Here is a 16,731-nt window from a genome sequence, read left to right as displayed (position 1 = left end):
TGTTTTTAATTGAAATCACTTTGTAACTTTGTTCTTGAAAGGTTCTATATAAATATTATATTATTCGGATAAATCCTGTTTGATATCTCTACCAAATTTCATTGCAATCCATTAAATAGATATATTTCAGTCTGACTGACCAACAGCTATAAAGACTACAAATAAGACCAAAGTTGAAATAAACCAGAATTAGTGGCTTTTCACATCATTGTGCGTAACTTTTGGCAATTTTTAAGCAGGTCAATTTAGCAGTTGCATCAATAAATACTTAACACACCATCTTCCTGTCCTATAGACGTCTTTCCCTGATTATTTCATACGCTCATAAATGCTAATAGTCTTTAATTCCCGCAGTCATTACAATGAGTATGTGGCAAATCGTACATTTTATGGGGCAGTTGTAGCAATATGTAGGCTATGTACAAATACAAAATATGACAAATGAATGCAACCCAGTCTAGATCAAGTTTAGTTGGTTTCTTGGCAGCTACTGTTGGATTTACACTATTTTTTTTTTTAATTCCTGTGATGAAACACTCAATATTAGGATTCATGTAGAAGAACATAAATGTTGAAGAACAGAAAGTCATTGGTTTCCCAGCCAACCATGAACACAGCAGAACCCAAGACATGATCACAACACCTCTTCGAACCACTCAGTACTTTCAGACATTCCACCTGGAAATCACTCCCCCGGCCTCTGAACTATTGCAGCGTCTACTGAAGTATTATACTGGTTAGCTAAAGATATAATACAGGTACTGCTTGAAAGTGCAGGTAGGAAGCTTGGCACAAGGTTAGTTTTGTGTTTTAAAAGAAATACCGTAGTTACACATGTAAACAAAGACACTATCCCCGACCTAGCTGAGACCCTCCCGAAAACGGGACGGGTCCTGAAAAATAGAACACACCTGTACACAAATAGAAGCAAATATATAGAAAATACATTTACACGTGTATAATATACAGTAAGTTTTCGTAACCCTCTGACTATTAAGATAACACTCTTCATTCAAAAAAATATATGTTATGTCAAAGAAGCAACTCCGCAGCCTGACACACACACGTGAGGCTGAACTGGTATGGGTCATTCATGAGAGTGGTTTCCATGTTGTGAATGGGCAAAAGCGGGAGTTTTTGCACCACAGTGTTTATCCCAGACCGTCTTCCTGAATGGCTCACATTTACACGTACTGATCTCACCGGGACAACCTGCTGTCTTGAATCCTTTTAAAGGAAGCGAGTACAAGCCTGAAAGCGACCTAAGAGAATTACTGGAGATCCACCGTCGACACGCAATAAAACCAACCGTCTAAATCTGTACATATTGCTGTCTGCAGCCAAAAAACGTTTACAATTACAGAATTGTATTTGTGCTTTGAACAAACCCACAGCACAATAAAAGGTAGATTCATAGGCGGCTTCTTTCTCAAAAGCTTCGCAGCACAATAATCCGTCTTTCAGAGCTCGAGATTGATAATAAAATTACTGGGGCTTTACCGTCCCTCCTGACCACGGAGTTCCCTCACCTTGACATGAGAGATAGTTTAAAGCAATTTGGCAGCGGCTGATTGGCTTGTCATAATCCCCTCACTTCAACAATACACTGACGGGAGTGTTTTTGGGGTCTTTGAAAGAACAAAATGAACCTCTTCTTTCTCATAAATCTGTATTTTCTCTCTGCTTCCATCGACACGAATTAAAACAATCTATTTGTGCACAACCCCCCCGACTTCCTGGCTGTGATAGCTGAAATTCTGATATGCTAGAAATATTGTCCTCAAGTATTGAGTGGATCTGGCTCTGGAGAGAGCCGACTAACTCCGGCTGCCACACATTCGGCTTGCATTTAAAACACACGATGCAGATCGTTCTGATCCTGAGGGCCTCTTTCACAGCTTCATTCTTAGTTGAGGATAATTTCATGTTCCATCTTCAACAAATTGCTTCATGTTCTTCTCGACTTTCAGACTATAATTCAGAGTTTTTTTGGGGGGTTTTAATAATTTATCAAAAGTGAATCTGGGAGTTGCGTGGGGATATTCATTTACTGTCTGTGGAGGGATTAATTTTTCAATCTCTTTCCCATTTATGCAAATTATCCCATGAATGATTTGAATTCAAATTGATTTTTTTTGCGTTTGCAGCTCAGACCTAAATCCTAACCAATCATTAGAATTTACCCCAAACAGCTGCTGAAACTGAGACCAACATAAAGTGTGCAAGAGAGCTAGACAGACCTGAGGCAGTATGAGTGTCCTGTCCAGCTCCATGCAGTCTGTCATCCTTACTCAATCCATTTGTGAATTCGCTGCTATGGGATTCGTTGCAGCAGTAATCCTGCACCACACAAACCTTTGTGTTTCCATAAAGCCAAATCAGGTACTAATCTTACATAATAGCAATCGGAGCGGGCGTTGGACTGGCTTGCACCAGGTGTATTCAGATGGTTTTCTTTGTTATAATCTCAGCTCGGGTGGGAGGATTTAATTAACAGCGCTGAATCCCAAGTGCTTGGGACCTCCACCGTCGGGGCTGTGGCAGACTCTACTGTGTAAAAAAATAGACATAACTATTCTGTTTTTAAAATGGGACCTATAGAAACCATGTTTTAACTAAAGCATATACCGTTTCCTTAGTTTTTTTTTTCTCCATCTTCTCTCTTCCCCAAACTAATAGAATAGTGCTTCATATAAATATCTTTTTAGACTCTTTTGCAACACATTTCTTAAAACTATTTTCAAAACAAATACATTTGTAACATTTTTTATCTTTCACATTTCTTTAAAAAACAAAAACAAAACAAAAAAACAATCTAGTTGGAGTCGATACAGGGTTAATATAGCGCTCTTTGTTTAGTCCATCAGTTGTTGTTGAAACTTCCTTCTATCCAGGTTGTGGCACATAGTGGCATTATTGGCACATTGTTCAGAAATACAGTTCATCTTCCACCCACAGCAGCTCCTTTTTATTTCAAATGTCAAATGTTTTTCCTTGAGACATCTGTGACGTCCACAGTCTCGTCCCACGCTTCCTGTAAATATACCTATATATAATCTATATCTAAATGACTGTACGTTCCTGGAAATATGGAGTGGCAGCGTTGTGGCTGCTCTGCTTGTCATCTCTAGAAAAATAAATATCTTCACCAGTGTCCAAAGAGTGATCACACTATTTTACAAAAGAAGCTGTTTTGTGTGTTTCCAACTGGAGCCTGTGGAGAACAAAATCACAATTATATATCCTTCGTAGCCCAGCATAAAAACAAATAAACAAACAAACAAACACGGTTACACAGAAAGGAAATTCAGAACAGGCCTGCTTCCTAATTATACGTTAGGGGGAATTGGTATCCAGCTCTGACCTGAAAAACCACATGAAATGGCAATGCTGCTGTATTTGAAATCTCTACTGTAAGGCTAAGAAATGCATTAGTGTCTGCGGTATAATAATAACTGATCTTGTGCCTTTTAAGGCTGCAGCATCGGGGACATGCTGTGTGGAGACTAATGTGTGTCCAGACAACGGCGAGGCGCTGTCCTCTCACTACGCTACCTGCAGGCAATCTATTCCTTTTTAAAATCTGGGTCAATAGCAGACGTTACACCTCCCCCCGGGCTTCCAGCAACACTGTGGGGCCGGAGCATGTGTTTAACTTTCACGCTTTGAATTTCAAATGCAAGGCATATATTATCCATGCATAAAAATATGTCACAAGTCTAGTGAAAGTGCTCCTTCACTCCTGTTCAGAACAATATGCTATTGGTGTAAGAATGAGAGTGGCGACATAAATATGAATGTGTTTCAGATATGAGGGATGAAATCATAAATTGTGAGCATATAGCTTATTAATACTGATAATTATCTCAACTAAAGACCTCTGATTCTGCAATGAACTGGATTTCTCAACCCTTTTTTCATCACAGCACAGAAGACGGAAAGGAGCGTAATCATGTCACACAACTAACAAGCATATGCCAAGTTCCCTTCTGTTCCCAAAGTGGGGCAGCATCACCACGGGGGTTGAGGTGGCCGAGGCTCAGATGATGATTTGAGAGAGGACATAGTGGCGCATTATACCCACCAGAGCGTGAATTGAGGAAGTCTTCTTCCACCCACAGGTTGTGAACAAGGCCTTCAGCTCGTCAACAGGAGATCTCGAACCATTTCTCTGACACAAAGGCCACAGGAATCAGTTGTCTTTCAGTGGGGGAGGGCCTGCAGGATAAAGAGGGGAGAGCGTTAATACTGACGGATGGCAGTTTGATTGGTTAAATTTTTATATTCTGAAGTGACACCTGAGCAGGCATGTTGATAGCTTTCCTCAGAGGCACGTGGTGGCTGCCTCTCTGAACTGCTGCGGCTCGCACACGTGTGGTGTTCTGTCCACAAAGACAGCGTTTCTGCTGCTGCTGGGCTGCTACTGTCACCCCTTTCTTTCTACGTAGAGTTTGCCTCATAATGACCATTTCATTTAAAGGTACTCTATACGATATCCAGAGCATTAATATAGCAGAAAAAAAAACATTTGCTATGTAAAGATATAGAGGAGTAATGTCTACCTGAGCAGAGAATGAAGTCGCTCTCCCTCTGTGTGCATGTACATGTTTGTGCATGTGAGCGTGCCCCACATGCTAGCTCATGGCCGCCACTCTGCACAGCTTTCATACGGATTTTATGCGAGAAATAAACCATGCAGTTGTTAAATCTGTCTTTATTTTAGATCGACAACGCTTAGTTTAAAAGTTTCTAGTGAGTTTCCAGAGGTGGCGAGTCCTGTCATACGACCCGGATTTGTATAAAGTAGCCTAGACCTCAACTTCAGGCAAATAAGGAGCGGCCAACGCGATGGTCCGTCTCTCGAAACATGCCGCCACGTTAATAGAATGCTTTGCTCCGCTACTTACATAGGCAATGAATGGCAAGCGTGGAAAGGATAGATCCTGTGGACATGTAACATAACATGTTAACATGGGCGCCGAAATAAAAAGCTTCCACGATGCACACGTTCTGTTCAGGCCGGCAGTGTGTCCCGGGCATAAGACCTACTTTAATAATCAAACCTTTAATGCCGCTGTCGACGCTGTACCATTGGTCACACACAAACACGACAAAGATAATAGCATACTGGTAAAATCCTAGATTAATCAGCAATGCTGTTGCTAAAAATGTAGCCATCCTCCAGTGACTTTAAATAAATCAATCCAGACACTCTGGACTATTTACACCAGATGAACGATCCTTCCCTCACTGCCAGCATAATGAATCTGTTACAGGGTTTGGATACACAGAGTAAGTGTGACCATCTTTGCTGGCCCTGCAGCTTAGATGACTCTTACTGTTATGCACTCAGACAGTAAACACTGTCCAAACTCTACCAAGCTTATTGTCACACTACATTCAAATAAAAGTCTAAGGTATAATATTATCATATTTCTATGTAAAACACACTTGCCTTGCCAGTTTATATCACAAAGAGAGACACGTCTTCACCCGCAGAGAGAAGCGATTTAGACTCAGAGTGAAATGCAAACACACCGATGACTCACCAGTGTTGCATCTCTTGCCTCCCCTTTTGGTATAAAGCTGCTCATATTAGCTGGGTTGGTAAACATGGATGTGTTGTGTGCAGTTTGCTGGGATCACATTACATGACTTCTGGGTATTGAAGTTCAGTTTTCAAAGTGTATATATAAACTTCACATCCCGTTGCCTACAGTACATCTATAAATTGACTCATTACATAACAACAAAAATCACTGGTAGGTTTAGTTTTTTTTGTGTGCAGCTTGAGCTCGCCGCTCAGCCAGGTGTCGGGCAGATGGACGAGGAATGAGGCGATGGACGACAGCATTAAATGCAACCAATTTATATGTGGCTTTGCTGAGAAACAAGCCTCTGACTAGAGCTGTACAATATGTTCTCCAGGATTACGGTCACAGTTTTAAACAGATTAAACACGTTGTTAACTTTGTAAATTGAAACAAAACAAAAACTGCAAGAAATCTACTTGGTTTATTAAAAAACATCATGGTTTGGCTTAAAATGACTTTGTTTGTTACGTTATTTAAGCTACAGACATAAATTACATAACTGAACGTTGACTTTTGGATTCACACGGGACACTAACAACGGTCTCCTGGGTGGAAGTCCTGTGCTTGTTTGACCCATCTACCACCCCGACCACCTCCCTACGTGGACTATGATTAGAAAGATTTTTAAAATACGTCAAAAACAAATATTATCCATGACAAAATATGTTTCCCTCAGTGTATGGGAACATAATATTTGGGAGACAAGGCTGTGAAAAACATATTAAAATGATTATGGTGAGGTTTTTGCGGGGCTCCATAACAAAGGTGTTTTCTTAAGTGTGTAGAATACGATGTGTAGACCAGGACATCTCTGCAGCGTGACAATATTTCATTTAAAATGGTATTTTGGCCATGATTTTGACACACATTTTGCCTTTAAATGAGCAGTGTGTAGGATCTGGCGGTATCTAGCGGTGAGTTTGCAGATTGCAACTACCCGAAGCCTCTCTCGTGTGCCAAGTGTGTAGAAAAACTACGGTGGCCGCCCTGAAAACGCGAATGACCCCTTTCGAGAGTAATTTGTTGTAAGAGTAGAGTGTGTGTGTACGTGGGAAGTGAGTGGTGAAGCAAGAGAGAGAGCGGAAGCAACGTTATTGACTCTGGCTCAAACAGGAAAAGTTAACAGAGTTGATTTGTCCGTTCTGGGCTACTGTAGAAACATGGCGGTGCAACATGGTGGACTCCATGGAGAGAGGACCCGCTCCGTATGTCGATATAAACGGCTCATTCTAAGCTAACGAAAACACAACGATTCTTATTTTCAGGTGATTATACACTAATGAAAACATATTTATTAATATTAAATTCCATTTCTGCCAATATATCCCGCTAATTGTTACACACTGGTCTTTTAACAAATATCGCGCATCCTGCGATTTGAAAATTGCAGTGAGCCATATTGCCATTTCGATGAATTTTTGGTTGAATGTGCAACTCTAACTCTGACTGAAGCTGATTGTGGTTCAGAGTAACATCACACGCAAGGAGAAGAGTGTGAGGAATCCAAGCATTTCATGAAGAGCTTTCAATGTACTCTCGCTCATCATTTCTTAATGCTTTGTAATTTCATGTGCAAGTTATTAGAACATTTATCTGCTCATAAAACCATTATTATTAGGAAACAGACTGATCCCTTAACCCAATTTAAATCAGTTTGACTCTGCCATTCAGCATGGGGCTTCATAATTTCAGCCATTATACTCTAATAACATGAATGATAATAACTGTAGTGGACTCAGACATCACGTTGAAGAGCATAAAGTGGTTGTGGATTTCCAGCGCTGGCTGACTGAACAAATGTTCCAGTGTGCATCCACGTCGTGCTATAAACAGCCCCGGGCTGGCGTACCTGTTTCCGTTGTAAGCAGTCTTGTAGACAGGCGTCTGCTGGATCATCTCATCAGTGTAGATGGGAACGGCAGTCCGAACGCACTCATGTGAGCACTGCAGGCTGTCATTGTAGGCAGTGAATATGTCCACCTTGCTGGGCACCCGGGCCGGGGTGAAGTCTGTCAGGTTTTGGCAGCTTTCTTCCTGCTGGTGGATCTTGCGCTGATGGCTATTGTGGCGGCCATTTCCAGACTGCGCACAGCTACAAAAACACGCACCAAAGACAGGAAACAAACATAAAATCATACCTTATACCCTCCTCAATCATCTGCAAGGATTTCTGACAGGTGTGAGCTTCAATGTCTTTAAAAAGTAAAGGAATCTTTCCTACCAGTTTTTAAGGACGAGTGTTGTGATCAAGGCTGCGATAACCATGATGAGAGACACAGTGATTGTGATTATCTGGTGAACTGCCAAACCTGAAAGAAAGAAAATAAACACAAGAGAAATTACTTTTGTGGAGGAAATTGTTTTGCACTTCACTGCTCTTGTGTTTTCTGTACTGTACAAACCCCTCAATGTATCAAGGGCAGCTCAGTTGAAAAGTAGAGGATGACATTTTGTTCTTCAGTAAGTATTGATGACACCGTCATCCACTGCTATTCATAATTTAAGAGTAAAATGAATTATTCCATTACAGTGCAGCCAACTGTAATGGATAACCAAGTCCAAGTTTCCTCTAAGTACTTATAAAACTTATTATTCTTATGTCATTATTCCCGGATTCATATTTATTTTCTTCCAACGGCAGACCCACACTCTCTTTGCCCTAAGGCTTTTTATTTAAACATTGAGTGAGAGCAAATTGTTTGATATGCTATATCAAATAAAATATTTGATCAAAAGGTGGTCCTGGTGTAGTCCGAGGGCTTTGAAAAGGAAGGCATGTTAATGCAGGGTAGAGGGATGACGATACACACATTCACAAGCATTACAGCTGGTTTGACAGAGCGATAAATTAGGTGTTCATGCTGTTCTTAAGAGCTTCAAAGAGACACATTTAAGACGCTGTTAGTGTTTATTATACATTGAAATTTAAAACTGTTTTAATACCAAAAAAAAAGAAACACATATTTGCTGAAAATTATACATGAGCAATAAGACAATCATAAATCATTGTTTATGTAAATCAAACTTAATGTGGCTAAGTTGAAGTGCAAAATTGTAGATAAGAAAATAAATGCAACAGCACTGCTAGCGCAACTCACATCTTGTCAAAACAGAATTTGTCTTGTACATTTTTTTTTTTTTTCAGGCTTCTTAAGGCTGCATTAATTGCGTTTATTGGACACTTGGGAGCAGTGGAACAGACTCAAAACACAACATCTGACACCTTAAAAATGGCGAAATGTCCCGCCGAACATACGTCACACGTCCAGCCACAGAGAAACATATTTATTTGGAGTTGTGTCTCTGGTCTCTAGTTTTGGACTGAACCCAATATTCACTCTCTTTTTAGCTCTGTTTTGGTCTAGTGAGCTAAAAGAAGCTAAAATACTCCGTAGAGATGAGGGGAACTGATACGGTGGAGATAGTTCTCTGTAACCCTTTTCACATTACATATTCATGTGATCCATTTTCGTGGGAGACTCACGTTTTTCATTGCCCTCTCCTGGTTGCCTCCCGGGGTCACAATTCTCCCGATTTCTCCCAATTTATGATGAATTTTATTACACCTTTTTTTTCCTTTTCGTTATCACAACCTGTTTCTGGCACTGTAGAGCCCTACTGTTTCTACCCAGGAAACAATACAGCTACACCAAATGTCGTTTCCTGGCAGAAGAGAGCTGCTCGTGACACAACTCGGTTTGAGCTCCCCTCGCCACGGGACTCAGCGAAGAGCCATTAGTGGCGTGGCGCAAGCCATTAGAACGAAAGTTACGAATGTAACTACGGTTCTATGAATCCTGGATGACCGCCAGAGGCAGTGCTTCAACACTGAATATCTTCGTCTCGCGCATGCGCAGGTCGAGTATTAATATCAACAAAGTCACGTGTGACCTCGGATGACCCTGGTAAGGTATAAGTTCCGGTGTCATCCACGAGATCAGTCCTACAGAATCTTCTCGCGGGATCACGAGATTCTGAGTGACTAAGAACTCTGGCGGTCATCCAGGATTCATAGAACCGTAGTTACATTCGTAACTTTCGTTCTATTTCATCCTTACTGACCGCCAGAGGCAGTGCTTCAACACTGGATGACTTATAACAACAGAGTCACGAGGAATCCCTGAGTACATACCTCATAAAGATGAAGCAGAGGAACTCGGCTGAAGGACCACGCCCAATGGATGGGGGGTGGCCACATTGACTCTATAGTATTTGGAGAATGTGCTCGGTGACGTCCATGAGGCCGCGGCACATATGTCCTCCAAGGGGACCCCTCTCAGGGTTGCCCATGATGTGGAAACACTCCTGGTAGAGTGGCACCTTACTGCAGATGGAGGAGAACGGTCATTCACCCTGTATGCGTGGGCAATGACTTCCACGATCCAGTGGGACAGGCGCTGCTTTGAGAGAGCACAGCCCTTCTTGGGACCGCCGTAACAGATAAAGAGTTGCTCTGACTGCCGTATGCATGCGGTGGCTTCTACATAGGCTCTAAGGGCCCGCACTGGGCATAACAGCCTTGCCCTCTCCTCCCCATCTCCTTTAGGGGGTTGAAACTGGGCAAGCCGAATAGGCTGATTGTGATGTGAGCGTGACAGCACCTTAGGGAGGAACGCTGTATTTGGCCACAAAGTGACACCTGAGCCATCTGAGTTCCACCTCAGACATGAATTGTTCACTGACAAGGCATGTAGCTCGCCTACACGCTTTGCCGAAGTGATGGCAAGGAGAAATGAAGTTTTGGCCGACAGCCACCTCAGCTCTGCCTGTACTAAGGGTTCAAAGGGAGGCAAGCATGGAGCGTCCAGCACCAGGGGCAGGTCCCATGTGGGAGCCCTCGGAGTGTTCGGGGGACGCAGCCGCAGAGCCCCTTTTAAGAAGAGAGACACAAGCCTGTTGCTCCCCACAGTGTTATTATCGACCCTATCGTGCTGCGATGAAATAGCAGCCACATACACCCTCAGTGTAGATGGAGACCGGCCACCTTCCAGGAGGGACTGCAGAAACTTCAGAATTGTAGGCACCGAGCAATGTACTGGGTCCTCTTTCTGAACTGTACACCATTCAGAGAACAACTTCCACCTGTTCTCGTACTGCAGGCGGGTAGATGGTGCTCTGGCATTCAGAATAGTTTTTCGGACGGGCTCTATGCAATCAGTCAGCATTGGGTCGGGCCCTCCAGCGGCCAAACCCACAGCTGAAGGCGGCAGGGGTCGGGGTGCCAGATCTGACCCCCCAGCTGAGATAAGAGGTCTGTCCTGCTGGGGAGGCGCCATGGCGTCCCGCAGCAGAGCCTGTGCAGCAGTGAGAACCATGTCCTTGCTGGCCAGAAGGGGGCCACCAGGAGAAGTCTGTGGCCCTGCCGAAACACTCTGAGAAGCGTTGGTAGGATCAGAGGGAACGGTGGGAAGGCATAGAGGAGACTCTCTGGCCACGTGTGAGCCAGAGCATCTTGACCTAGAGGGCTGGTCTTCTCCCTCAAGGAGAACCAGAGGGGGCAGTGGGTTGACATCTCTGAGGCAAAGAGATCCACCTCTGCTCTGCCAAAGAGACTCCATATTTTGTGCACCACCTGTGGGTGAAGGCGCCACTCCCCCGGTGGGGGTTTGTGACGGGAGAGGAAATCTGCAACAAGGTTCCGTTCCCCTGGTAAATACATTGCCCGTAGGCTGGTCAGGCGAGAGGCTGCCCATGTCAGGAGAGCCTGGGATGTCTGCAGCAACCTCGCAGATTTGGTGCCCCCTTGGTGGTTTATATAAAAGACGGTCGAGGTGTTGTCCGACCGGACGAGCACATGTTTCCCTCTCAGGTATGGCAGGAAGTTTTTGAGCGCTAGGTGCACTGTGCGTAGCTCCAGCACATTGACATGCTCTGTGCGGTCCAGAGCAGACCACTGTCCCCGAGCAGTCTTGTTCTGCCACACTGCACCCCACCCAGAGAGGCAGGCATCTGTTGTGACGGTCTCTCTGCGGGATGGAACAGAGCCCATGGGCACGCCCCTTTCCAAGTACGCTCTCTCCCTCCATGGGGATAGAGCGAGAAGGCACTGTTGAGACACCATTATCTTCTTGTGCCTGTGCCGCTTGGCGTCCAAGTGGAGGCCGTTCAACCATCTCTGCAGAGGGCGCAGTGAAAGCAAGCCCAAGGGAACGACAGCTGAGGCAGCTGCCAGTTTGCCCAGCAGGCGAAGAAACAGAATGTGGGGCAACGACCTGCCCCCTTGGAAGATGTGAAGGTGGTGGAGGATGTCGTCCACACGCTGAAGTGACGGACAAGCCCTCATAGTGACTGTGTCCAGAGCCATACCAATAAAGGTTATGCTCTGGGAGGGGTTCAGAGAGCTCTTCTCCAAGTTCACCCTGAGACCCAGCTGGGCCATGTGGGAGAGAAGGAGGGCCGTGTCCCGGGCCGCCTGAAGCGGGGATGGCGCACAGATCAGCCAATCGTCTAGATACGGCAGGATCTTCATGCCGCGTGACTGCAGGGGCGAGAGGGCCGCCGCAACGCACCTGGTGAATACTCGTGGGGACAGGGAGAGTCCAAATGGAAGCACCCTGAACTGAAAATGACGGTTTTGGAAAACAAAACGAAGAAACCTCCTGTGGTGAGGTACAATGGGAACATGGAAGTAAGCATCCTTCAAGTCGACAGATGTGAACCATTCCCACCTGGTGACAGCACGAAGAGTGTCCGCTGTGCTCAGCATATGGAATGGCAAGACTTTCAGGAACTTGTTGAGTCCCCTCAAGTCTAGGACTGGGCGAAGTCCACCGCCCTTCTTCTTGACGAGAAAATAAGTTGAGTAGAACCCCCCGGGTTGTGACAGGGGGTCCACAGGCTCGATTGCGCCCTTGGCCAGAAGTGTGGATAGCTCCTGGTTCAGGGCTAGGACTTTTGCCGGGTCTTTGATGATGGTCATTATGACCCGGCTGGAGGATGGGGGCCGGCGCCGGAATTGAAGTTTGTACCCCCGGGTTAGGGTGGACACCACCCAGGGGTCTGAAGTGTGAGCTGCCCAGCAGTTGAGCTGCTGCTGGGAGAAATAACCGACAGCCGGCCCTAGGGTCTCAGTAGCGGGTCCCCCGGCCTCTGAAGGCTCTGGGGGGGCGGCGGTTAGGCTCCACGGCCCAGGGTTGCCTGGAGGGCAAGTGGGCGGGGTTGTCACGGTAGCGGACCTGCCTCTCGGTGGAGCGCTGAGGTCCGTGGTGGCCACTAGGCTGAGCCGGTGGCCGGGAGCGGCCTCGGGGGGCAGACATGGAGCCCCTAGGTCTGGCGGGGGGGGGGGCATGCCCCTTCGAAGACCAGAGAACTGCTGCCTGGTCTGGTCAGCTTGGACAGTCCGCTCAAGTACCTGTAGGGCAGCTGTCCCGAACAGGTGCCCTGGTTCTACTGGAACAGTACGGAGGGTCCTCCGACATGTCTCAGACAGGGGCGACTGCGCCAGCCAAACCTGGCGACGAGTCTGAACCAGCATGGACATCAGCCGTCCAAGTTCCCTCGACATCAGGGCAAACGCCTGCAATGACGCGTCACTGAGGCTGGTGGAGGAAACGTCGGGAGCAGCCTCCTGCAGAGAGGCTGAGAGGGCAAGCATGAGGTGTGAGAGGGAGTTGCCCATGCGGCCCATGCGAGCCGCTGTATCATAAGCTTTAGAGAGGAGGTCGTCTGTGACCCGACATTGGGGTCGAGGGCACCTTGCCTCTGGTCTCAGAGCCTCGTCAGGGGAGACTATGAGAGAAGCAATGGCAGGCTCAATAGCTGGCATGTGGTCAAGGCCAAATTTCGCCGCATCCTGCATGGCTGCCAGGGTTCGGCCATCAGACGGGAGACGGGAGAAAGCCCTAGTATCCCTCCAGCATGCCTGTAACTCCCTAAGATACTCTTCGGAGGGAGGGACAGTAAAGGTGGTGGAGGCCGGCGCGCGCCTAAAGAAAGCGCTAGCAGGCGCCGATTCTGGCTGCCGTATATCCAGCTGCAGGCGAGCTAAGGCCATGCGAATGATGGCTCCCATGGAACTGTCTCCCATCCCATTGGAAGAACTATGGGCCGAGGAACGGGAGCCGCGCCCAGAGGAATGGGAGGGCTCCTCCACGTTGTATTCATTAAAGAGGGTGGCTGAAGCCGCCATCGAGACGGCATCTTCCTCCGAATATGACTCAGCCATGGGCGGAGTTGGTGTACCTGCGTCCTCCGTACCCGCACTGGAGTGGAGGGCCAGGAGGAGCGACTTCATCTGGGCCAGCTCAGCCGTAAGCAGATCCACCTTAGAAGACAGCTTGCCAGACTTAGCCTGCTTCATGGATGGCGCACCCGCAGCCTCTGTGGCCCGCCGCTTGGAACGGGTAGTTTGGGCTGGGGCCAGCTGCCCTGAGGGGAGGCCAGCGTAACCCATCAGGAGTTCTACCTCAGCCAGCCTAGCGGCCCTCACTGCACGAGGCATGATGCTGCAGTTCATGCACGGGTCCTCCAAGAGGCCCTCCCTCAGATGTTCGAGGCCAAGACAAGAGGGGCAAAGGTCATGGCCATCCTCAGGTTGAAGAGGAGCCATACAGGTGTCGCAGCCTGGAGAGTTGAGCATAGTGACAACAATGGAGAAACTCTGCCCTGTCAGTTGCTGCTGAAGTCAGTCTGAGCGCTGACTGAAGAGAACGTGCAGCAAACAGTCTGTGTAGTGAGAGGAGAGCGAGCACACTGTCTTCACTAGCACAGTAACTGTCAATGTCTGAGTCTACCCGATTAGCCTGAGCGAGAGCACTCTGCTAACTGTGAAGGCGGTAACGTTGTGAAAACAATGCCGAAATTAGCCTGAGCGAGAGCACTCTGCTAATTAATAAGGCAGTAAAGTTTATAGTAAACGATGCGTATAGTAATGTTACCAATATACTTAGCTGTTGCTGGTGTCGCGCCGAGTTAGCCTGAGCGAGGACGCGCTGCTAACCGTAAACACAGAAGCTATAGTAAGCAATGTTCGTTATAGTGCTACACAGAGCAGAGAGGAGAGCTGGACGCTTCCTCACTGACAGCACGTTGTCAAACGGTAAACACTGAGCGGACACGCTCTTGTTAGTACCCCACTAGTCCAGCATGAGCTAACGCTCTGCTAACTGTGCACAGTAACGTTCTCGTTGTAGAAAACAATGTAAATCGATCTCACCGGGTGATGTTCACATAGGAAGATGTCCTTATCACGCTGGTGATGACCAGGATAGGTGCGTCCGCCGTCTCCTCCGTCGGAGGACCGAACGGCGGACAAACACAGTTTGATGGGCGGCTCGTCGCAGCCTTTGGAGGGCGAAACTCCGCAACTCCGACCGGTGGTCACAAGGCTACCGGCGACGAGCTCAATTAGGTTTAGTTGTAGGTAATTTAGCTTTTAGCTAATGCTACCACAGTAGTTAAACTGCGCAAGCGAGAAGATGAAATAGGACTGATCTCGTGGATGACACCGGAACTTATACCTTACCAGGGTCATCCGAGGTCACACGTGACTTTGTTGATATTAATACTCGACCTGCGCATGCGCGAGACGAAGATATTCAGTGTTGAAGCACTGCCTCTGGCGGTCAGTAAGGATGAAATAGAAATAATGGGTTTCAGACGGAGACGGAGAGAGAAAGAAATACTCAAGCAGGGGCAAAAAAAATTAATGGATGGATGGAAACTGATGAATATTAGTTTATGCCAGAGATTCACACAAGTTCATGCCAGAGGGGTGAATTATTCTGTATTCTTTCCTGATAATTAAACGGAAAATTAAAAATATTTAAGAAAAAGATGCTGTTGCAGAGTACTGATGCTAATTTGATTCGTTAAAAGTCACCAGAATGCAGGAAACAAAAAAACTGTTTTTTCTGGGGGAGGACCAACAGACCCCTTACCTTGATTTATAAATCATTTTTTTAAGGTCTCAAGGTTGGCAAGTATGTCCACTGTAAATATAAAAATATTGAATAGTGGAACTATAGTCACCCTCATTGGAAAGCTAATTGATTTCAATATTTCAATAATATGGGAAAAAGTAACTCCAGCCAGGACTTCTCTACAGGTCATCAGCTTAATATTCATAACGCCCGGGCTGTTTAAGATCCACTTGCACTTGTCTGCCCCGTTATAGAAAATCATTATTGGACAAATTAAAACCCAATTACAGGGCGATCAAAAGGACAGCAGAGACACTGGTTGAGAAAATGACGACTTGTACGGACTGGATCCTCTATATTTTACAAACACTGAGTGGTCAATAGAGAATAAACTCTTGAAAGGATTGGTGACTTCCACTGCTGTTTGATTCAAGAGGGATTATAAACCCACCAACCTCTACAAACACAAGTCAAACCAGAGGAATGAAAACCACGCCATCGTAATTCCACACACTTTTGTGAGAGGTATCTGGTTTACAGCCTTGTTTTGCTAAGCTGTTTGGACAGTGCAAAGCCATACAATTATGGCTATTCTTTACACTACGCATCCTGTTGCATCTTAACCAGCCTGCAGATATGAAAGCAGACCAAAGGTTCTCTGCTTGCTCCCTTTGTTCTGTGTGACTACAGTACAAAAGCATTGTTCTTATTTACATTTTTAAGACTCCTGTGTGCGCTGATCTCTCACTTTTGCCAGAGGACAGTAATCCACAAACAAAACTGTGCGCTACATGTCTAAAGTGAGGATTAGTGTGAGCCTATTCAACTGTACTGTGTGGTTAGCGTGTTGTGTACGTGTGTGTGTGGGTGAGTGATAGAGCATGAGAGCGACTGGGACACAATGACAGCAGCAGGTGACATGCTGCAGGAGGGGGGAATAAAAAAAAAAAAAAAGAAAAGCCGTCATGATGAAAATACCCACGTGGGCATTATACATCTCACCTCTCCATCAGCCAGCTGCCTGGCTGCTGATCCAAGCCAATTTGTCTTCGGGAAGGCTCAAAAGGAAGTGCAGCACGGTCATTTTGGAAAAACACGCGGCCTCTCCTCTGCCCGCCTGCTGCCCGGACAGCCTCGTCTTGGATAATAAACTTCCGCGGGCAGGGCCGTACAAAAGGCAGGCCAGGTCAACCTTGGATTAATGATATCTCTGGCTGGCTCTGGGAAGCCTTACCTTCCCAGCGCAATCACAGTCCCTCGCCACAGCAAAGGTGCAT

The 16,731-nt window shown here is 46.2% G+C and overlaps 1 protein-coding gene across 1 annotated transcript in view; it reads right to left on the bottom strand.

The window, feature by feature from the left end:
• Window positions 1–524: 524 nt before the first annotated feature.
• Window positions 525–16,731, bottom strand: part of ajap1 (adherens junctions associated protein 1) — a 64,091-nt gene continuing 47,884 nt past the window's right edge. The window contains exons 3-6 of the mRNA XM_074644650.1: window positions 7,816–7,903; window positions 7,444–7,686; window positions 4,085–4,218; window positions 525–3,214 (exon numbers count right to left, since the gene is read on the bottom strand). Of these exons, the coding sequence (XP_074500751.1) occupies window positions 4,146–4,218; window positions 7,444–7,686; window positions 7,816–7,903 (404 nt within the window). The 3' untranslated portion in view covers window positions 525–3,214; window positions 4,085–4,145. The remainder of the gene's footprint in view (window positions 3,215–4,084; window positions 4,219–7,443; window positions 7,687–7,815; window positions 7,904–16,731) is intronic.

This window comes from Sebastes fasciatus, chromosome 8 (genome assembly GCF_043250625.1).
Source record: "Sebastes fasciatus isolate fSebFas1 chromosome 8, fSebFas1.pri, whole genome shotgun sequence".
Classification (NCBI taxonomy): Eukaryota; Metazoa; Chordata; class Actinopteri; order Perciformes; family Sebastidae; genus Sebastes; species Sebastes fasciatus.
This window is presented reverse-complemented; position numbering and strand designations above follow the sequence as displayed.